This window comes from Mesocricetus auratus, unplaced genomic scaffold, assembly GCF_017639785.1.
Source record: "Mesocricetus auratus isolate SY011 unplaced genomic scaffold, BCM_Maur_2.0 Super-Scaffold_100013, whole genome shotgun sequence".
Lineage (NCBI taxonomy): Eukaryota > Metazoa > Chordata > Mammalia > Rodentia > Cricetidae > Mesocricetus > Mesocricetus auratus.
The window spans coordinates 12,255,837-12,279,085 of NW_024429196.1; the positions used below are offsets into that span (position 1 = coordinate 12,255,837).

The 23,249-nt window shown below is 39.2% G+C and overlaps 1 protein-coding gene across 7 annotated transcripts in view; it reads right to left on the reverse strand.

Annotated features, from left to right (window-relative positions):
- Myo3a (myosin IIIA) overlaps nt 1–23,249 on the reverse strand; it is a 188,246-nt gene that overhangs the window by 110,056 nt on the left and 54,941 nt on the right. For all 7 annotated transcript variants that reach the window (XR_005880707.1, XM_040755402.1, XM_040755399.1 and 4 more), the window contains exons 7-9: nt 22,187–22,332; nt 19,632–19,697; nt 16,957–17,112 (exon numbers count right to left, since the gene is read on the reverse strand). Coding sequence is in view for 6 of the 7 variants with exons in the window: in XM_040755402.1 (XP_040611336.1) it covers nt 16,957–17,112; nt 19,632–19,697; nt 22,187–22,332 (368 nt within the window). In the remaining variant the exon portion in view is untranslated. The remainder of the gene's footprint in view (nt 1–16,956; nt 17,113–19,631; nt 19,698–22,186; nt 22,333–23,249) is intronic.

Below are 23,249 nucleotides of genomic sequence, written 5' to 3' on the forward strand. Positions count from 1 at the left end.
CTTGTAAGACACCCGCTTCCTTACCAGTGTGTCTGAATTACTGCAGGGAGGACAGTCCTTTGAAATACAAGTCAAAACTGCCACTCAGGTCTGTATCCTTAAGTATCACACGAAGAAAAATTTCTATGTCTGACACCAACCCTGTTCCATTGTCCTTCCTGCCTTCTATCATGTTTTATTGTTTCTTTTGTTATTGAGATTATAATCCAAATTACATCACCAAGCCCTTCCTTTTCCTTTCTCTAAGTCCTCGCAGATACTCCTTCTTGCTGTCTTTCAAATTTAACTATCTTCAATCTTGACAGTCTGTCTACTCACTACTCTCTAGCTGAGTGGTTCCTTTATTGGCCACATCTCTAACACCTGGAGCACACTTGCATCCGTATCAGCAGGTTTCTGTGACTTTTCTCTGCCAAAATAGAGCCACAGGATCATAACCGCCCTAAGAGAAGAGGTCCAAGCTAACCACCTTTGACAAAGGAATCACACTTCCCATCCCCAGGACTCTCAATCCTCCTGTCATTTTTTTTATTTAAAGTGTATAACTACCTGATACACTATATCTCTTACTCATTCATTATGTATATTGTCTAAGGTTTCCCATAGGCATGAAAGCCCTACCAAACAGTTTGTTTTGTTATAATTTCTGACTGATAATCCCACATGATCCTTGAGCAGATTCTTGTATATGGTGAATGCCCAAAATATATTTCTTGGGCAAACAAGTGAACATTTTATTTATAGTAAATGTTCATTACTGTAGTACTGAAGACAACTCATTTTCACTTTTTTATGAACAATTTAAATGCTCAAATAGAATGTAAATGTATATTTCAGGATGATTTCATACTTTCAATATCTTTTTTTCTGGTCTTCATTTCATAGAATGCATTGATGTTCTTGTTACTTTATTAAATGTTTGCTTTTGTTAAGGCTCTGAGGAAGCACAGACAAACTCCTGTAAGACTTCTGTCCTCTTGTGACAAGTACAGCTTGTGAGCCAGACCCTACTTCTCATTTACTCTGTAATACTGGAATGACATAGCTCCAGACTATAAATAATTTCTTCGTGTTGTCAAAGGTCATCTGCACCCTCAGGGATAGTTATTATAGCTTTGTGTGTATTTCAGTTTTACACACTGAAAAATGAAATAACCCCTGCTGCCCTGAAGTTAAAATTTCATCTTTACTATTTAGTTGTACGACTGTAAAGGAACAGCTTTGTTTGCTTTTACTTTGGTTAAAAATTATCATGTAAATATCAACTTCCATCATCTGAGGTGATCTGGAGGCTACTGGGGTAAAAGAGCAATCCTTGTCAAACAGAAATCTCATCAATGCTCTTGTGTTGGTTTCCTTATCAATCTTTACATTTCAGTAACAGAGACAACTCTTAGTACCAGTGGGGATTCAGACTCTCACTGCTATGCCCTGGAAGACTGATTTTCATTTCTCTGCTTCTTAGCTACTTTGGCTAAAGTGTATCATTTTGAATTGATGCTGGAAAAGAATACAGTGCCAGCCTAGCTAGATCTCTAGACCAACAAGACAAGTAGAGTAATTGATGGTATAACTTCCCAGTCTCTTCTAAAGTTTTAATTGCCCTCTCCATTCATAGAGACCTAATACTTCTTCACAGACGAACTCCCATCTGGTATGTTAAGATACATATATGTTCATCAAACTTGTAGCTATGCTGGAAGGGAGGATATGGTTAGAAAGTTACATATAAAAGCATGAAAACTGGAACCCCCAGTTAATGGCAATAGCACATACTTCATGTGCTCTCATCCCTCCACAGTTCTCTTCCCCCTCATCCCTCCACAGTTCTGCCTCTAGCAAGTTCACATTCCTGTTGCCTCATCTCATTATTTTCCTTCATTTCTTCCCATTCTTCTGACAATGTGCTTGCCAGGATCATTGGAGAACTCCATCTTTGTCACTATTGGCAAGGTGATTCTTCTTCATATCCCCATTTCATGGCTAGTGAGAGAACACATTCCTCTTGTTGTCTCCTCCAAGAACCATACTCTCCCATTTCCCAGCTCTGGTCTAAGAGCTACTTGTCCATTTTCCTGAAGAATCTCCATACTGATCTCCAAAATGGTTGCACGAGTTGGAGCAGTGGAGGAGTGCTCCCCTTTCTCCACATCCTCTCCAGCATAAACTGTCATTGGTGTTTTAGCCATTCTGATAGGAGTGAGATGATATCTCAGAGATGTTTTGATTTGCATTTCCTGGATGGCTAGGGATGTTGATCACTTTCTTAAGTGTCTCTCAGCCATTTTAGACTCCTCTATTGAGAATTCTGTATTTAGTTCTGTACCTCACGTTTTAATTGGATTATATGGTGTTTTGGAGACTTGCTTCTTGAGTTCTTTGTAAATTTTGGATATCAGCCCTCTGTCAGATGTGGGGTTGGTGAATATCTTTTCCCATTCTTTGGGCTGCCATTTTGCTTTGTTGATTGTGTCTTTTGCCTTACAGGAGCTTCTCAGTTTTAGGAGGTCCCATTTATTAATTGTCAATCTCAGTGTCTTTGTTACTGGTGTTATGCTCAGGAAGCAGTCTCCTGCACCAATTTATTCAAGGGTACTTCCCACTTTCTCTTCTAAGAGGTTCAGTGTGACTGGATTTATGTTGAGGTTTTTGATCCACTTGTATTTAAGTTTTATGCATGGTGATAGATATGAATCTATCAGGAAAATGGAAATCGGTCTACCACAAGATCTAGCAATTCCACTCTTAGGCATATACCCAAAAGATGCAATTCATACAATAAGGACATCTGTCTCAATATGTTCATAGCAGCATTATTTATAATAGTCAGAACCTGGAAGCAACCTAGATGCCCCTCAACTGAAGAATGGATAGAAAAAAATGTGGTACATTTACACAATGGAGTACTAGTCAGTGGGGGAAAAAACAATACAAAACAATGGAATCTTGAAATTCGAAGGCAAATGGAAGGCACTAGAAGAAACCATCCTGAGTGAGGTAACCCTGTCACAAAAAGACAAACATGGTATGAATTCACTCATATATGGATTTCATACATGGAGCAGGGGATTGCCAGCCTACAATCCCACCTCCAGAGAGTCTGGGAAACATGGAGAACCCTAAGACAGATATGCATGGTACCCTGGAGAAAGGGAATGGGAGCATGGGGGGAGGGGGAGGGAGTTAGAAGAAAGAGAAATGGGGAGAAGAGGAGGGGAGATGAGGACAGGAGAGAGCAGGAAGATCGAGTCAGAGGAAACCAAGAACCGAGATACTGTAATAGAGGGAGCCATTATAGGTTCAAAGAGAAATCTGGCACTAGGGAAATGTCCAGAGATTTACAAGGTTAACCCTAACTAACAATCTAAGTAATAGTGGAGAGGCTACCTTAAATGCCCTTCTCCAATAATGAGACTGATGACTACCTTATATTGCCATCCTAGAGCCTTCATCCAGTAGCTTATGGAAGCAGAAGCAGATACCCACAGCTAAACACCATGCTGAACTCTGGAATACAGTTGCAGAGAGGGAGGAGTGATGAGCAAATGAATCAAGACCCTGGCTGGTGAAACCCACAGAGGCAGCTGACCTGAACAAGGGGGAGCTCATGGACCCCAGACTGGTGACTGAGAGGCCAGCATGGGACTGATCCAGACCCCCTGAATGTGGGTGTCAGTGAGGAGGCCTTGACAATCCATTGGGCCTTGGATAGTAGATCAGTATTTATCCCTGACATACAAATAGACTTTGGGAGCTCATTTAATATGGAGGGATGGTCTCTCAGTCTGGACACATGGGGGAGGGCCTAGGTCCTGCCCTAGATGATATTACAGACTTTGAAAATGCTCCATGGAAGGCCTCACCCTCTCTGGGGAGTGGAGAGAGAATAGGGTAGGGGGGGCTGGGGAGTTTGGTGAGGGGTGGGGGAAGCTGGGGGGGCAAGGGAGCTGGGATTGACATGTGAAACAACCTTGTTTTTATTTAAATAAAAATAAATGTCAAAAAAGATCTATTTGTCTCTAAGTATGGGTTTCTCTAAGAATACCACCTTCAGCCTTCACTTTTTTTAAAAGTTGTTTTTTTAAATTATTATTTATTTTTAAGTTTAAATTTAGATTAGAAACAAGGTTGCTTCACAAGTCAGTTCCAGGTCCCTCTCCCTTTCCCTCTCCTCCTCCCTTGCCCTCCCCCCAACTCCCTCATTATCCCCTCATTTCCCCAGGGAGGGTGAGGCCCTCCATGGGGGTCTCCATAGTCTGTCATTTCATCCAGGGCAGGGCCTAGACCCTCCCCCAAGAGTTCAGGGTGAGAGTGCATCTCACATTGTTGGATGGGAGTCCAAAGTCCGTGTGTATACTCGGGATGAGTACTGATCTACTGCCCAAGGCTCAATAGATTACCTAGGCCTCCTCACTGACACCCACTTTCAGGGGGTCTTGATTGGTCCCATGCTGGATTCCCAGGCTGATGCCTGGGATTCAAGAGTTAACCTTTGTCAGGTCAGCTGTTTCTGGGGGTTAAACCAGCCCAGTCTTAATCCCTTTGGTCATCAGTCCTCCCTCTCCAGCCTTCACTTTTTATTGTTGACACCTGCTCAGTGAGCTCGTTCAATGCCATGCCTTGGAACATTTTAACTCCAAAGCCATCTCCAACATGAAGCCCAGGATGTCTACTCAATTAAGTCTACATTGATATTAACTTGGCATGTTAAATTCAGCACACTTCCAACGGAATACATAACTAACTTCCACCCTATGTGACTAAATGTAAAGGATCACTCTAGCATCCATGGTTTGGTAATACTATCAAGATTACAGTTTGGAACACCTAGGATATATAAATATATATATATATATATATATATATATATACACATATATATATTTGTGTGTGTGTGCGCGCAGGTGCATGTACATTGCATATATAATTTGTTTTACATATAATACATCATGTATATGTAGGCCCCCCACATACATATGGCTCTTTATTGACACAGGTTTTGAATTCATGGATTCAACCAATTAAGATTGAAAATATTTTTAAAAATGGCATCTGCACAGAACTTATATAAATGTTTTTATGTGATCCAGTATAACAATCATTTAATACCATTTGTATGCATTATAATCTAGAGGTCATTTAAGGTATATAGAAAATTGTAAATAGATTGTTTTACATAAGGGATTTGAACGTTCAAGGATTTTTTCACTTGTATAGAACCCCATAATAGATTCCCTCTGAATGCCAAGTGATGATTGCGCACACACACACACACACACACACACACATATATCACATGATTTTAACAGAATTCAGTGTTGTCAAATTTATATAAGAATCAAACACAAGTAATAAAAACCAATTCCAATCTGTGTGTCTATTACTAGAATTTCAAGTTTGATATTTATGTACTTATTTTCATTCTTTTTCATAATATATTATGAATTTGATTTCGGATTTTTCCACTAAAAATAAATCTATCTATCTATTTATCTATCTACCTATCTATGTATCCATGAATGATCTCTGACCTCACAATGATTCAGAATTTTTCCAAACTTGTTAATTGTGGCACTTTTTATTTTCCCCTTTTGTTTATTTCCCTCCTTTTCTTATTCTCCTTTCTCCTCTCCTCCACTATCTCCTCCTCCCACTTCCTCTCTCCTTTCTTTCAGGGACTATGAAAATAAATAAGGAAGAAGATGAGATCAGGCCAGCTGAACAGCAAGCAATCAGGTTTAACATGGCTGGCAGGAAGAAAGGAGGGAAACACCATTTTAAGTCCTAGTCAAGGACACAACGTTGTGCTTTAAACCTTGACTTCTCTCCTTAAGAAACATTCCTCTCGGTAGAGAGATGGCTCAATGGAGAGAACACTTGCTGTGTCTCAGGTTTCTACTGCTGTCACCCACAAATAATGTAACATGCCTGGTACTGCCTGAGATGGGACAGCTGAGGGCTGCTACACTGCCATCTTCAAGGTTAGGAATCAAGAAAAGACATGAGAGCACATCAAAATACAGCACTGGTTCAAGAGTGTGCATGAGGATGAACTTACTTGTCTATAACCATACTTCCACAATTCCCACAATGGTTTTGTCTCAAATTTTATTTTAGTTGTGCTACAACATGCCTGTTTACAGTGCCCCTCAGGAACAGAGATATCCATACATATTTTTTTAATTAAAAAAAAGAAAGCGATGAAGAGAAGGAGCCTCAAAACCACAGGCAGATAGAGAGAACGCACTACAGACAGAATCATGACTAAAGTTCATATAAAAATATCCTCTATCCCTCAAGGACATTTCTAATGCAGCTTATCATTTAAAAAGCAAAATTTTAAAAAGAGAACACATAAAACCCTAGGAAGAAATTACACAGAGAACGAGATAAAAACTGAACTGGGTTACATTCTAAAAAAAAGTTGAGAAAATAAAATCACAATTGAGAAGTACTGAGATGTAGCATTGAATAGGACTCAGTCCCCACAGAGAGAAGGGGAGAAGAATAAATGTTCAGTCAGTTCCAGGAGCCAGAGGAAGCCAACTGCTGCATACTACATGGCAAGTAAGGCTAGTTAGGAAAAATCCACATTGAGGAACTTAATAAAGCTCCCTCAAGCCTCAAGAATTCCTTACAGAAAAAGCTAGTTAGGAAACCAAGGGGAAGATTCACTGCCTCCAGAATAATGCATGCTACCAAGAAGACAGGAGAGAAACATTTGTAATGTATAAGGGGAAGAAAGAGTCCTCTAAGTATCTTTCAAGTGACTAAACTGAGCTACATGCTCAAACATTCAGGGCATTTTAAAAACAAACACATCGAGATGTATGTTGTATAATGAATCAGGAAAAAGGGAGGGTATGTTCAAAACAAAACAACCAGCATATTGTGGTGACCACTGAATTGATCTAAATACAAAAAGGATTATGAAGCACTCAAAATTATGGTCACAGAAGGCCTAATAATGTTAAATAGAGACCATGTCAAAGGATGGTGATATAATACAGAGATCCCAATAAAGAGGTATAACTGGGTTAACTCTGTCCTTCATAGTGAAGGACAAGAAAGAGATAGTGCCTAGAGTTTAACCAAAATAGTCATTTAAACTTGAGTAAAAGAAACAAGAAGAAAAACTACAGGTTCATCTGGATTCAATTAATGCATCATCCCAATCTCATCACAGAATTGACAATGATAATCATGTGGACTATTAACACCTAATTCAGCATGCTATTCAAATTAGTTTTCTAAATGATGACATCCCAAATGAGTGGTTCTCAACCTGTGGGTCATGACCCCCTTGGAGGTCACATATCAGATATCATGCATAGATAGTTACATTATGATTTCTAGCAGTAGCAAAATTTCAATTGTGAGGTGGCAATGAGATACTTTTATAGTTGGAGGTGACCACAACATGGGGAACTGTATAAAGGGCGGCAGCATCAGGAAGGTTAAGAACCATTGTCCCAAATGGTTGAAACACAATATGAATATTGCCAGGAGCAACCATTGGTATATAGGACCTCTTGTAAACATTATAAGCTGTGGAAGGTCCTAAATAAGGATAGCATAATAAGAGCCATCTTTATATTCATTCTGTATTCTTAGAGACTAACACAGCTAAGTTTCTAGTCCTCTGGTTTGTTATCTTCCTGCACAGCATACTTTCAAAGCCTGCAGTCCAAACACTCCCAACCCTCTGCCACCTGGCCTGCAGTCCAGACTCCCCCAGTCACAGACTTGTGTCCTTGGAACATATCCTTCCAAGAACAAGCCCCCTGTTTCAAAGCAATAGCCTCTCCCACCTAACCCTCCTGCTCTGCCAAGTTTCCTGCTTCAAACACTATAAGAATCCTTGTGAGAAAATAAAAATCTGCAGTTTGATCAGAAAGCCTGTCTTGCTGTCTGTCCTGGTGTCTCTTGTCCCTTTCATTCCAGATTCCTGTGGGCTCAACCTTCATTGTGACCTGCTGGCCAGGGCAATTGGCACCCAACATTCAGGCTCGAAGACCCTATGGACCCTAGGAATGCCGCTGCACCAAGGGACAGTCCTGTCCATGCACTGAAGCCACCACACCCGAGGGGGGAATGCACTGGCTGGAAAAGAGATAGCCAAGCTCTACCCAGCTGTGAGTCAGATCCAGAGGAGTAATGCAGCAGTGCAAGGTAAGCTTATGCCAGGGACAAGCATTTAGTAAGCAAGATTTGTTCATTAAGGGACTCAAGGAGTCTCTCAAGACACAAGGAGTAAGGGTTAAAATCAAGGAGCTTAATGTATATGATTAGAGATATGAGACAGAAAATTATTGATCAGATGATCATATGTTTATTTGTATATATTTTAATAGCCAGCAGAGCTGAAATAAAGCAAAACTAAGTACAGAAAATTTTAGCATTTAAGAGTTTCGAAAGGATCTTTTCCTCTAGCAGAAGCCATCGCTGCAGCTGTATCAGAGCTGCACCAGGGCTTGGGGAAGGTTCGACCTCACATATGCAAAGGGCAGCAGAGAATGCCTGCCCCTGAACTGGTTAGCAGTGTGTTAGAGCCCCCGCCACACCTACTGAGGAGCAGCTAGATGCGAAAGAACATACAGGGCAGAGAGGTTGGGATGAGTATAAAGAGAGAGTTTCTAAGTATCAGGATGGAGAGTCTTCATCTCCCTCATTTTTAACTAGAAAGACAGAGAGGCAGAAACCTAATGCTAAAATTCAACAGAAGCTAAGAGACTTAAAAGATTTAATAAAATGGCTCTCACAGGAGATAAGGAAGGCCAAGGCCAAAACCTAGGAAGCTGGCAGCCTTGAGAGCTGCTGCTGCAGCTGCCGCCCAGCCAAATGTATAGAAAATGCTACTAATATACCCGTCAGAAAATGTTTTAAGGCCTTATAGAGAAAGACAACATTGATAAATGTGGATTTGTTCAGATTTTGGATGCACATAATTCAAGGATTGGCTATAGTTACTGTGTTCACAAGAGACTACAATTAAAGAAGTTTCATTTCAACTAACTAATCATAACCTAGGCAAAAGGAGAGATGAGAGAAGTGAGCATGCTATGTGTGTATGGTGTGGCCACACCTGTATGTATGGAATGTGATTGTAAATTCGTGAATGTTGACAAAAGGGACTACTCAAATAGTCTTGGATATGATTAAAAGGATACTTAAATTACTTCAGATATAGTTAAAAAGCTACCTAAATTGCTTTAGATATAGCCAAAAGGATCATCCAGCAAGTCAGCATCTTAACAGGAAATGTTGGCAATTTGAACCCTCAGAGCCAGTGGGTCAAAAAGTAACAGAAGCCTACAACATTGACCTAAGAACAAAGAGAATCTGTATGGATGATTCCGTAGAGTTTAGCGGAGGAGAGCATACAGACATCCTCCTAAATTTTTATAGTTAAAAAAAGGAAACACAGAGAATGCATAATTTGAAAAAAGTTTTTGGGAAGAAGCCCGCGTGAATGGCTGCCCCGTTAGACTCCTACACTACAACTGTCAGTGTAGATGCAAATTAGGAGGCCATGTCAGCTGAGATGCAAATGAGGCCTGTCAGCTAGTGAGAGCCTGACAAGTTGGATTAGAAAAGACTACTCACAAACTTTAAGTAATTTTCAAAATTTATTTGGGACATATGTTATAGTCTAAAGAAATTAAGCCTCAAAAATTAAAAAGGATAGTTTACAATATTTAAGTGATTTTAAGAAGTTGTTGGGAAATATTTAATGGTTATATCCTTTTTTAAGGGCATCTACTGGTGATTTAAAACCTTTAAATGAGATTCTAAAAGGAGATAGTGATCCCAATTCATCTAGACAGTTAACTAAAGAAGGTAGACAAGTTCTTCTACTGTTAGAGAGTTTAGTCTGGCATCAACAGATATTGTATTAACAGTGCAAAAGCTTATGCCGTCTTCCAGCCAAAGTGTTAAATCCTTATTTTAAAGCAGTATTCTATATGGTGCAGAAATGCCATATGGAATCTAGGAGATATTTTTGACAGTGAACAAAGTATAATACATGTTCCTTATACCAAGCAACAAGTTGATTGATTGTTTTAAAACAGTGAGTCATGGGAAATTGCTTTTGCTCAATTTTCAGGGAGAATTGACAATAAGTTTGCAGCTCATAGGTTGTTACAGTTTGAGCTAATGCATCCTTTTATATTCCCCCATATAGTAAAGAATAGTCCTATAACTTTGGACTCCCATAGAACAATGTGAGGTGCACTCTCACCCTGAACTCTTGGGGAAGGGTCTAGGCCCTGCCCTATATGAAATGACAGACTATAGACACCCCCATGGAGGGCCTCACCCTCCCTGGGGGAATGAGGGGATAACGGGGGGGGGCTGGGGGGAGGACACAGGAGGAGGGGAGGGAAAGGGAGAGGGACCTGGAACTGACTTGTGAAGCAACCTTGTTTCTTATCTAAATTTAAACTGGAAAATAAAAAAAAAAGAATAGTCCTATAAAAAGAGGCTATGTTAGTTTTCTCTGATGGTTCTTTTAATGGAAGAGCAACTTATGTTATAGATGGTAAGAAATACATAGAACAAACAATAGAGCTCAGATAGTCAAGTTACTAGCTGTCGCAATGGTTTTTCAACTTCTAGTAAATGATTCATTTAGTTTGTATACAATCATTATGCTTTTAAAACTATTCAAATAATAAATACAGTTCATTGCATTGGAACTAACAATGATCAGGTTAAAATATTATTTAAACAATTTCAAAATGCAATTGCCATGTTTTGTGGGTAACATAAGAACCCATTCAAACCTTCCTGGTCTACTGGCTAAAGGAAATGAGTCAACAGATAGATTAACAAAATTTGTCGCTTTGTCTCTGGTAGAAAGAGCTCTACAGTCTCATAACTTTCATCATCAAAATAGCAAAAATCTAAGAAAGTAATTTGGTTTAACTAGAGAAAATTGTTAAAATTGTCTAACAACAAGGAGTGCCACAATATTTATTTGTAACTAATTTAGGAGTGAACCCTCAAGGCCTACATCCTATGACAAATGGATATTATTCATGTTACAGAATTTTGCAAGTTAAAATATGTGCACATGGCAGTTGGTTGGTATTCAGGTTTCTTGATGGCCACTGCACAAACTAAAAAAGCCACCAAGCATGTGATAAATCATTGTTAAAATGTTTTTGCTCACATGGGAATAGCCTTTGTCTCCACATGATGCAATAAATCATGCACTCTTAATTTTAAAATTTTTAAATGTGGATGCCAGTGAACAATCTACTACACACAGATTCTGGCATGATGAAACTTGAGCGACTTTCACTCAAGTCAAATGGAGACATCCATGCACTAGACAGCGGAAAAGACCCAGTTTGGGGTGGAGGGAATGTTTGTGTTTTCTTGCAGGAAAAGAACAAAGCTTGGTGGCTGCCAGAGTATTTGGTGAGATGCATGGAGCAGAGAAAAACCGCATCTGAAGCCATAGGAGCCTGCCCAAGCCAGTTTCAGTGAAACATGCTGAACCAGTGTTCCTGATTCTGCATAGCCCCTCCCACCGCAAGTTTCCAAATTCCCTCAACCCATTTTCACTTCTACAACCTCATTCTCTTCCCTGATACTAACTCTGCTTATCTGATCCCTGAGAATGATACATGGCAGGCCTGTCAGGATGGCCTTAAGGCCTATGTATTCATGCCCTTTATGATAACTGACCCCATGTTCTGTGTCCTGGTAAAAGTTATTCCTTGCCTTATTTACTGCTCTGCTCAAGACTTCTACCAGTTGTGGGAAGGCAATGAGACCCCCTTCTACCCTTCGTTTAAAAAGAAAACCATTTGTTGGGTTCATGCTACTCCTCAGCCTTGGGCATTTAATAAATTAACAGCTTTTATTAAACAACAGATTGACTCCCTGGCAACAAAACCTATTCAGGTCTATTACCATGGCCTTGACCTTATGGACTGAGGGCTGGAAGAGCCTCATGATGAGCGACAAAAATAAGCCACGGCACACCCAGAGAGCCATAGGCTGGACTGCTCAGGCCTGATCCTTGTTGAGAAGGGTGCATGGCAAAGCACTGCAAAGAGAAACTATATACAGTCTGGGTCTCTTGAGAGCATGCCTAAGTGCATAGAGGTTGATGTCAACAAAATCCTCTCCTCCACAAAAAGACATCGAGGGCGATTGGGGCCACCAACTTACCAAGTCAAGTGAATAATGGTGCCCAATAAAAATACCTCATCATTTCAGGGGGTTAGGCCTCTGCCCTCCCCTTCAATCAATGACTGTTAGTATACTCATCTTTTTTAATTGATATGAATAGGGAGGAGATGCTGGGAGCGATCAGTGGTCTATAGGACCTCTTGTAAATATTGTCAGCTGTGGAAGGTCCTAAATAAGGATAGCATAATAAGAGCCATATTTATATTCCTTCTATATTCTTAGATACTAACACAGTTAAGTTTCTATTCCTCTGGTCTGCTTATCTTCCTGCACAGCATACTTTCAAGGCCTACAGTCCAGGCTCTTCCACCCTTCTGCCACCTGGCCTGCAGTCCAGACTCCCCCTGCCACAGACTGTGTCCTTGGAACATACCCTGCCAAGACCAAGCTCCCTGCTTCTAAGCAATAGCCTCTCCCACCTAACCCTCCTGCTCTGCCAAGCTTCCTGCTTCAACCACTATAAGAATCCTTGTGAGAAAATAAAAAGTTGCAACTTGATCAGAAAGCCTGTTTTGCTGTCTGTCCTTGCGTCTCTTGTCCCTTTCATTCCAGGTTCCTGTGGGTTCAACCTTCATTGTGACCTGCTGGCCAGGGCAAATATGATGCTCATTTTAGTCTTCTTTGTCAGCATAGTCTTTGCCCTCAATAAAATTCTTTCAAAAGTCATAGGGAACACATGAACAAAGATTATTTGACCAGTGACTACCCTGCTAAGCAACATAAACCCTAATTATAGTTTATCAAAGACAGGCTAAACTTAATACTAAACGCTGATACTGAATAAAGCAGACCAAGTATGTCAAAGAAGTTAGATAAACACCAAACAAAAAATACTATACATCATGTTATAGGACAGGCAAGCTTTGTTAATGGTAAAGAACACAGAAACTCATAAAAAACATCAGTCTGAGAAGTCATGCTTAATTTGATGCCTCGAGCAGGATTTAATTTCTCTAGATTTCAAAAGAAGGAACCACATGAAAAGCTCCTTTCCAGAAATAACAACCTAGGCTTATATGATGATTCTATGGAAATTTAAAAGGTGTTATGGATTCAGAGATCTTAAGGTCAAGCATCATCTGGATTCAGCGCCTCTGCACTGTGGCATCTGTTGCTTGAATTTATGTCCCCCTTTCTCAGTTTCCTCCAGCAGTGATCCAACATAGAAGACAGATGGTGTGACTGTTCTTCAGTCGGTTTTGAGGAACCATCATAACTTACTCTTGGAATTACAGTGTTCACAGCTTTTTGGTTCATATTGGATGTTTCCTTTCCCTGCCTACTCCAATTCTTTTATCTGGTGTTGTTTAGAAGTAGAGATACTCATAGGATCTCTCCAAGAGACTACTTGTCCAGCTGCTTAACTCCAAACAATTTAAGGAACCCACATCCCTCCAATATATTTACATATAAATTGAAAGATTTCCAATCCCCAAATATGCAAACACTAGTTGCTAACTGTTCATTACAGCTTTCTAACTACCAGGCCCAATGGTAATTTATCATTCTTTCAACACTTACTATTCACTAACAGCCTTTGTTAATACTGTAATTGCCTTCCTGTGAAGTGTTTTTCCTATTCTGTTATTGTTCTGGGCTAGCTATTAGATCTAGTAATAGCAACTGAGTTGACAGAGTCCTATCTGAATAAAAGCCAACTCTGAGCTATCTTTTCTCAAACTTGTGTTCCCTTAAATCCTTTATAATTCAAAATATCCATAAATCTTACCTCATTTTCAAAGCCATAGAAATTCACCTAGCTGTGTTAAGAAGAATATTTCTATCTGCGTCCCTATCTTAACTGTTGTGAATCTTACTAGAGGATGGAGATGCCACCATAGTGGCGGAAGTCAGGGCATGACTCAAGAGTCTTTAATGAGAATTGTACATCTGCAAGGATTGCACCTACCATGGTTTACAGGGATGGTAGGAGATCAAGTCCTAGCCAAAGACACTTAAGTAGATGCACAAAGTAGGGACTAAGTTCCCCTGAATCCAAAAATTGCAATAATTTAAGGTCAGGAAGAAACGCAAGAAGAAAAATTCATTACAGTTAATAGGATAGATGACCATGAAATTGTAGCAATGTCTGTCTTGGGATAGGCAATATTCACTTTTGGAACCATAGAAAGACTGTTGTCTAAGGTTTGCAAGCTGGGATAGGTCACTGCCTTCTGCTGCAAAGGATGCAGGCCCAACCTCTCTGAATTTCAGTGCCTCTGCAGCTCTCAAATCCTATTTAAGAGTTTAAGAACATAAGTGTATGACTTCCTGTGAGCACGTCCTATGTTTATAATTTGCTAAAGTCATTTAATGCTTATTTTGTGGCAACTCTATTTTCACAAGACCAAGCCAGTTTATCCCTTGCAGTACCTAAGGGAAAAAAAACCTGCATCTTTTGGACTGCCATAAGACATAATTTGGATCTCTTTTATAGAGCTGAAGCTTGCTACTTTGCATAATGGTTATTTATATGCATGTCCTATCTAGCTACTCGAGAACAAGCCCCCAAGCAGATTCTAAAAGGTACTGCCCATCAGATCTTCCTGTTAAAATCTTTTGCCAGAACTGAGTCTTGCTTTTGACTGAAAATGGAGAGTAGAAGACAACAGGAATCTACTGAGATAATCTCTGGGATTTTGGTTATCACAATAGACTGGCGGGGGTGCCAATATGAAGAAAAGGGACAAGGAAGTAATCTGGGATGGGGTAGCAAAGGTTCAAGTTGAGTTTGAAGTTTCCTTGGAACATTTACTTGGAGAAGGGAACTGAACAGAACGCTCTTGTAAGAGCTACTAGAATGGCATTGTAAAGTCCTGTCTACTAAGGAAGACAGTAAATGTTCCAAAAGGTGACTTGTCCACCATGATTGTCAAAGCCTCTAGAGAAGAATTAGCTTGTCTAAGAAATGGGAAGTAAAATGGAGTCATCAGTTATGTCTCATTGAAAAGGGCCTTTTATTACTTCCTATTGATTTTCCTGCTTTCTTAGCTCAGTGTTCTGGTTTGTAAAATTAAAATCCTATCTGTGTCCCTTTACACTACATAAAGCCTCACACCTAATAAATAGCTGAAATCTTGGACCAGGCACCGTAGCACTAAACGGTTGAACCAGTTTTTAGTTTATCTTTCATTTGTTAATCCTTTGACATTTGTCTCAATATTTCTTATTCTTTGTCTTCAACTGCATCTATGGGTCTAAATGGGCAGTTAACATAGTGCTACAAAGACAGGTAGTATTTGGGGGCTAAGCAACAGCTATGTTTGAATAAATAAAAACTTGTACACAGTCCTGTTTGTTTCTATGCAATTGTATGCAGACTAGTGACTTATACACATCAGTGTTAATCAACATGAGTATAGGGAGAGCATCAAATAAAATACTGAAGTAATTTTGATTATCATATAAATATGAAAAAAATAAAAATATTATGTTAATTGTTAATGCCAAAAATGACATTTTAATTTCAAAACTGTTACAATTTAACTGGATGCTGAGATATATCTCCTAAGGAATCTAAATTATACCTTAAATAATATTTCTATGTAGAAAGTTCAAGTTTTATAAAATATTTTAGAAACCTAATTAAACATTCTATAGAATATTATATAATATATATTATGTGCATAATATTATATATGGTGGGTGTCCATTGTTTACACTGCTCATAATCATATCTTTCTGAGATGAGGAGAATTTCCAAAATGACTCAGGGGTAGGACTCTGCCTCTTCCTAAACACAAGTGAGATGGTACCAAGTCATTTCTGCCATACACTTTAACTAGAGCACAGGACTGAGGCCAAGGCATAACTAATCAGATGGTCATGTGAAGCTCCAAATCTTGGAGGAGGATGACAAGCTCAAAGTCAGTTTGTGAGTGTTGGAGGCAGTCAGGAATCCCCTTTGCAGGCAATGCTGGGGGCAGGTGAGGGGGCCTCTGTAAGCAGGCATTTCTTGAGGAAGATGATGGGTTTCTTTATTCCTTTTACTACATGTCTAAGTGAGTCCCTTGACTTCATCTCAGTTCTTACAAGATGCCCATATATTTCACTAAGTTGCTTTTTATTAGTTGACTTGTATTGTTTTTCAAGAGCACATGTTACACAAAAGTGACTTTTTCTATGTCCATTAACTGACGTGAATGAATATTTTTAAACATTATATTTAGAAGCAAAACTTAAAAACATTATAATTCGGGTTTTTCATGATTTAGTATGCATTTGAACGCTGTCAAAGTTAACAGTTGTGAAAACTGTTCCCCATGTTTGGGGACTCTCGGAAGTAGTCACACACACACACACACACACACACACACACACACACACACACGTATCTTCATTCCTCAGAAGAGTTGAACAAGCTCTGGGTGTTTTGTTAGGTCAGGTGTTGGTTTATGACAGAAACTTTCCAAATCTATCCCATTTCCCAAAATTCCCCTTCCCATCTAAGACACCCAACATTGCAGAAAACTGTAAGTAAATGAAAAGAAATACCAATATATATATACCAAAGCCATTCATCTGTTGTAAATTATAATTTTTCTTCTGATAAAGTCATTTTTAAAAATGTTGCCAGCATTTTCAACACTATGGGGGACATAGACTCAACAAGTGACATTTGCTTTCCATGCAAAAATCCCATTAAATTCAAGTCACACTGAGGACATTTGAGTTCCTTTCACCTTAGCAACTATTGCACAGTAAAACTTTATGGAATCATTTTTGAAACCCAAGATGCTGTTTGGTTACCTTGCCTTCTCTGTGTTTCCCAAGGACTGATGGACATCAATGAATTCCATTAGTTGTTTTTGTAGCATCACATCTTTGCCCTTGATCTGAGTAATGAATTTATGCTTCAAAAGATCCGACACTGTTGGACGCTTTTCATAATCTTTGGTCAAGCATCTGCATGGGCAAAAAGCAATATGTAGTTACTAAATAAGTTAGACTTTTGAAATTACCATTCAAATTTTTAAAAAAATGTAGTCAGACTTGATGCTTTTCACATATGTCAATTCAAAGCAAATCTCAAAAATATGAAATGACAATGTGATATATGTTTACAACAGCGCCCATATCTGTAAGGGATCATACTGTAGTTATGGCACGTTCACCCAATATCACTCTCATTCATTTCCCAGCAAGCAATGCTGCATAGTGATGATCAAACTCTGTCTCCACTTCAAAGTTTACTTTCCAAGTCATTCAAGAGTGGAGGCATTAATGATTATATAAATTTAACACAAACTCTGTAGTTTCATTTCACCATGCTTTTAAGACTTTTAAATCAATGTATTTCTGGTAGCTCAATAGAAAGTTAATCTGCTAAGAAGGCTTAGATTCCACTCCAGCAGGGATTTCATGAAGTCACATGGCAGGTATTTTAGTGACTATCACACCTGTGGACAGATCAACCATAGCATATTTGTGAGGAAGGATAAGGTTAGTGAACTCACTTTCATGGGGTGGTATTATGGGGGTTGTTTATTTGGCTATAGAAGCTGTTTTCAAATATAATAAGGATTTGGCCAGTTCTTAGTGGTCACTAGGGGGAAAAACAATGATTGGTGTGTTTCTCAAGAAAGAATGCATTCCTAGGAAGCATACTTCTCATGAGGGTTACAAACACTGAATGAACAGCTGACCATGCTCCAAAATCCCTTTGACCCTGAGATGTAGTGCCTCCACTGTGAAAAATTGGACTGTCATTTGGGGATATCAAAATAGTAAGAAAAACAAACAAACAGAAGCTGGGTCTGATGGCACAGAGCAAAACTTTTGGACTTCAGTCAGGCTACAGAGTGAGTTAAAGACCACACTGCCACAAATTAAAACAAACAAACAAACAAAAATCTAGTACAAAAGGGGCTGAAGACTGTCGTTCAGTGGAGGAGCATTTTCTTAAGATACGTGAGGTCCTAAATTCAACTAGCCTGGGACGATAATTTGACAATTTATTTCATTGGGCTAAACAAAAGCCTTCCCTAGGGATGCTAAAATATGCTATGGAATGAGGTTGGTGCTGTCTAGAAACTGGAACAGGTGCTCTTCGATTCATTTGGTTTCACAGAGCAAAGCAGTTTCTACATCTATAGCATTCTTGCATCTGCACTAAGAAGAGGGACAGATTGTTTTATTCAAATTCAACTTTGCCAAATAGTCAGTGCCTACCTGGCTCTGCTAGACATGGGAATGACAGTGACAAGGTAGGCGACAATGTTCTAGAGCTGCTTATTGTCCAGCTAGACAGAAGGACATCAGAAAAGGTAAGCCCATAAAATTGGGAATATCACCATTGGGAGAGGAGTGGAAGAACAGCACACAGGATAGAATACTGATGGCCTGCGGATGATGGGAAGTGAGTCTCCGGAGAAGACTGAGAAATGAGTCAGACAAGCCAAGAACCACTGAATCAAAGGCTTTTCTAGACAAGACAGTCACTGTGGGGCATCTCAGCTGTATCAGTGATCTTCCTCAGAGACTTGGGGAATGATAGGATGTCATGCCTAGCAAATGCTTATGGTACCTTGGCTGTGGAAACTTTTAAAATGTATCAATCCCTATTGAGTTCCCGCAATAGGGAACCTAAGTCTTTCACCTTTAGAAGAATAGCAGTGACAACAACATGTTCTGACTGCATTTGTAGAGTGGATTAGCACACCAAATCATCACCTTCTCTCTCATTTATACCAAGGCATCACCCCTTACCTTCTTTAAGGTAAAACCAGTAAAAATTGTGAAAAGATTCAGAGGGTCTGATTTTTCTAAATGGTTGACCCACTTCCAACTGTGTAGAGGCAAATCACTTCTGTTAAATGGCTGTCAAGTGAAATTGTTTTCTGCATTTCAAATGCATAAGCTTTTGATAGATATGATCTTTGGATGAACTGACCACAATGAAATACCCCTGGTTGTAGTGAGTGTCAGTAATACAGACAGATGAAGGGTTAAATAACTGACTGCATGGGTAATAGGCTGAGCAGGTGGGGAATGCAGAGGGCAATGCTATAAAAGGCAGTTGAGCAGATAAGCATGTTCCTGGATGCAAAGGGTCCTTGGAAGCACAGCTACAGAGAGGTGAATTAACTTGGTTCGGAGGCCAGTATTTAAGTAAATTCATTGAACCCTTAGCTGATAATACAGATTTTCTTCTTTCATTCTCTTGTTCTCTTTTCTTTTCTTTCACTGTTTCTCCCTCCCTCTCTCCCTCCCTCCCTCCCTTTCTCCCTCTCTCCCTCTCTTCCTTCCTTCCTGTCTTTTTAAGGAAAAGATAGAGAATTCTGGAGACCCCTGGAGCTGCTTATCAGATAAGAAAGAAGAGGAGGATTCAAAAGCCAGTGGCAACATAAATCCCCTTCACATCATTCAAAGCTACATCAGGCTGACATTTTTTACATTTTATTCCAGATGCCATTGCTACTCACTTGCTAATGAAGTCATTGAACTCTGCTGACCATAGTTCAGGCTGCCTTAGTTTAGGGGGTGGGTTCCTGGAAAATAAGAATCAAGGCTGGAAGTTTTGCATTGATCTGAGGATGAAATACGAGAAGCGGTCTAAGACCAAGGAAATACTGCAGTCCCAGGTTCTGCCTGTACCAACAAAGACTGTCATCCTCTCCCAATTCCAAGAAAGATAATTAGCTATTCATCATTCTTTATATAAAATGAGAGTCTCCTAGTTACTCTGGAAGCATTTAACGTATACCCCAATTTTTCTTTTATTATTATTATCATTATTTTATTATCTTCTAAAGAATCATCTGGCTTTTATCTGAAATCCCTAGGAGGAAACGTTAATATTTATCAAATGCCAGTATTATCTCTGAGTTACAGGAGCCTCTGAGGATCAGCCATGGTGCACAGAGGTGCCCTGAACAGGTAGCACACTGCAGCAGGGAGGGCAGAATGCTTCCTGGAGCTGTTCCTTTGTTTCCAGAAACATGGCAGGAAGCACGTGTTTGGATGTGACAAAAGCAAAGAACTGGAAAATACAGTTAGCTATAGGGCTGTAAATGCCACTTAAAAGATTTTGCTATTAATTCTTTTTGTTTTTTAAGCTGAACAAATCTTTTCCTTTTTGGTGCATCTGTGCACACAAAGGACCAGCACTTGACAGTGAGGCTGATGGGATTCTGTAATCAAGCAACATTGATCAACCATGATGGCTAAATTTGCTGAAGTGCCGCTTTATGTTAATTCTAACAGCTCTTTGTTTTCATTAGGGGGATGGAAATACTTTGTCTTCAGTCCTGCATTGCTCCTTAAACAGCTTATAATGAAATTAATGTACAGTTGGTATAGGCTCATTAACACCAAGTGCAGCTACACATCTAACCGGATCATGCCAGAGTGCTTTTCAATCCTGAGGACTATTCTTAGACTGCTGATTTGCACATTTAAAAAAGTACTTTTTTTCAGCCTATAATTTTATTTTGTTTCTTGTCCACTGGAAAAAGCTTTTTTTATGAGATGTATTGGATTGCTTTGCTTATAACAAGGTTTGACAATTACACAATACCCAGAACTGCAACTTTTCAGATCCCCCTTTCAACATATTTCTACAGCCAGTATTCTCAGAGTTCCATTTAAAGACACACTAGCAGCAGAAATAGTAGGAAATAATTAACATGGTGCACTTTGCAGACTAAGTATCACCCAGGCACAATAGATCAGTGATCATCATCCTTTCCGTGTGTGTCCTATCATCAAGATGATAACATGCTTTTGTTGTTTTGCTTTTTGTTTAAGATTTATTTATTACATACATAGGGTTCTGCCTGCATGTATGTCTGCAGGCCAGAAGAGGGCATCAGATCTCATTAAGGATATTTGTGAGCCACCATGTGGTTGCTGGGAATTGAACTCAGGACCTCTGGAAGAGCAGTCAGTGCTCTTAACCACTGAGCTATCTATCCAGGCCCAGTAACATGGGGTTAAATGTGGTTTAGACCACAACTAAGGTGACTTGTGCATATAAAGTTTCACTTTGTACACTGAATGACAATACAAGTTAGAAAAAACATATTTCTTTTGTTTTCAAAATTTTCATGAAATGTTTTTAAGCTGGTATATAGAGGATTTTGTCTTTCTGATAATCTGCCAAATAAGCAGCACATCTTATGAGATACACTGGACATTGAAATACAAAGAATGATGTAAATATTATAATTCAGAGCTAATACACAGGAAATCCCAAAGTAATAAACAACTTGTAATGTTTGTTGCTAGAAACATTAAATTACATGTAAAATATTCCAAAGGGACCCACTTGAAAATGAACAAAACACAGTGGCATTATTTCTTTAGAAAACAGCACCCGGCACCCCACCCTCCCATCCAGGTATGTCTTCACATTTTGAAATCACAACCTTTGACTAATAGAGTGTGTAGTTACTGACTATCATGTCTCTCTCTCTCTCTCTCTCTCTCTCTCTCTCTCTCTCTCTCTCTCTCTCTCTCTCTCTCTCTGAATCCCTGACAACACAAGCTGCGTGTGTGTGTGTGTATGTGTGTGTGTTTTCTGTAGAATTATGGCATCAGAAAAAAATCTTTAAGGTCTCTAAAAACAGCTCACCTAAGATTAAGATGGACAGTTTTCTTTTCATATTATTTTCTAAGATATCTAGAACTTATCAACACATAGTTAAAATAATAGAGAAATCAGCTAACTGTAGAGGAACAAGCTGACAGGCAAATATTGAAGGTAATAAGACCAGATGGCAAGTTTAAGGGCAGCTAAGGCCACGCCTTTGAGGTGGGCATTGTAGTGCACATCTGTAAGCCCACCATCAGAAATGAAGCAGGAAATCTGAAAATAAGGTCAACTTCAGCTACATAGTGAATTCAAGGACAACATGGGTTACATGGAACTTTGTCTTTACACTTTCTAGAACAATGCTGAGTATTTCCATGATGACAAGTCAGTGGAAAGAAAAAGAAAAAAGTTGGTTGCAGATCTTGGCCCTGCTGGACACCTGACCTTGGTATTTTGAAGAGAGCTCTCATGGGATGCAGCTCAGCTAGTGGGGGATCTCCATCACCAAGCTCAATAGCTGTGATGCCCAGGGACCACGTATCACACCGAGCATCATAAGTGGTATCTAATTGCTGCTCACATGCAATCACCTAGAAGACAAAAAAAATCAGAAAGGGAAAGTGTCAAGGTTTCAACAAGCAAGCAGCAAAGTGTTCAGAGAAAAGTCCACATGTTTAAACTGGTGGAGTTTCATAATTGAGTAAAGATAAAAGCAGTAGTTTAGAAGGAAAGGGAATCATATAAATACCAATATGATTATTCTGAGCACAGACAATACAATAGCAGGTTTGCAGATGTACAAGGAAAGGGTCTATGAAAAGAAATAGTTTAGAAACCACACCAAAAAGAGGAAAGAATGGTGTCCTACGTGGAATTGGGTCAAACATACAGCTAATGACTGTGAAGTACTTGCTCAACAAACAGCTGAGGAGGGGAGGAGGCATCACCCAGCACCAAAGAACACACCTCAGAGAACTGAAAGGGAAGGAATCAAGGGAAAGAAACTTGAGGGCAGTCTAGTATAATGACCTTTAACTTTACTGGCAGATAGAACACAAAAGCACCCTGGCATGAATGAGAAAAATTTGGAAGAATGCAAATGGCTTAAGCCATTATTAACAAAATAGTCAACTAAATAAAAATAAACACTGATGGAAAGGTACAATGGTTTATTTGAGCCACACTAAGATTTAAAACTGTAATCAACTGTCACTAACCAAATGTGATAGATAGTCAAAAGAATAAGGGGAAGAGAATGGTTATGCAATATTGTATAGAAAATACAATATTATATAGAAAAATCATTGTATTAATTTTCTTTATAACATTTCTAAATGTGTAAGTAAGAAGCCTATAAATTAGTAATTTTCAACCTTCCTAATGCTGTGGTCCTTTAATACAGTTCCTCATGTTGTGAGGACCCCCAACCATAAAAAATTTCATTGCTATTTCATAGCTGTGATTTTGCTGCTGTTATAAACTGTAATGTAAAAATCTGATACGCAGA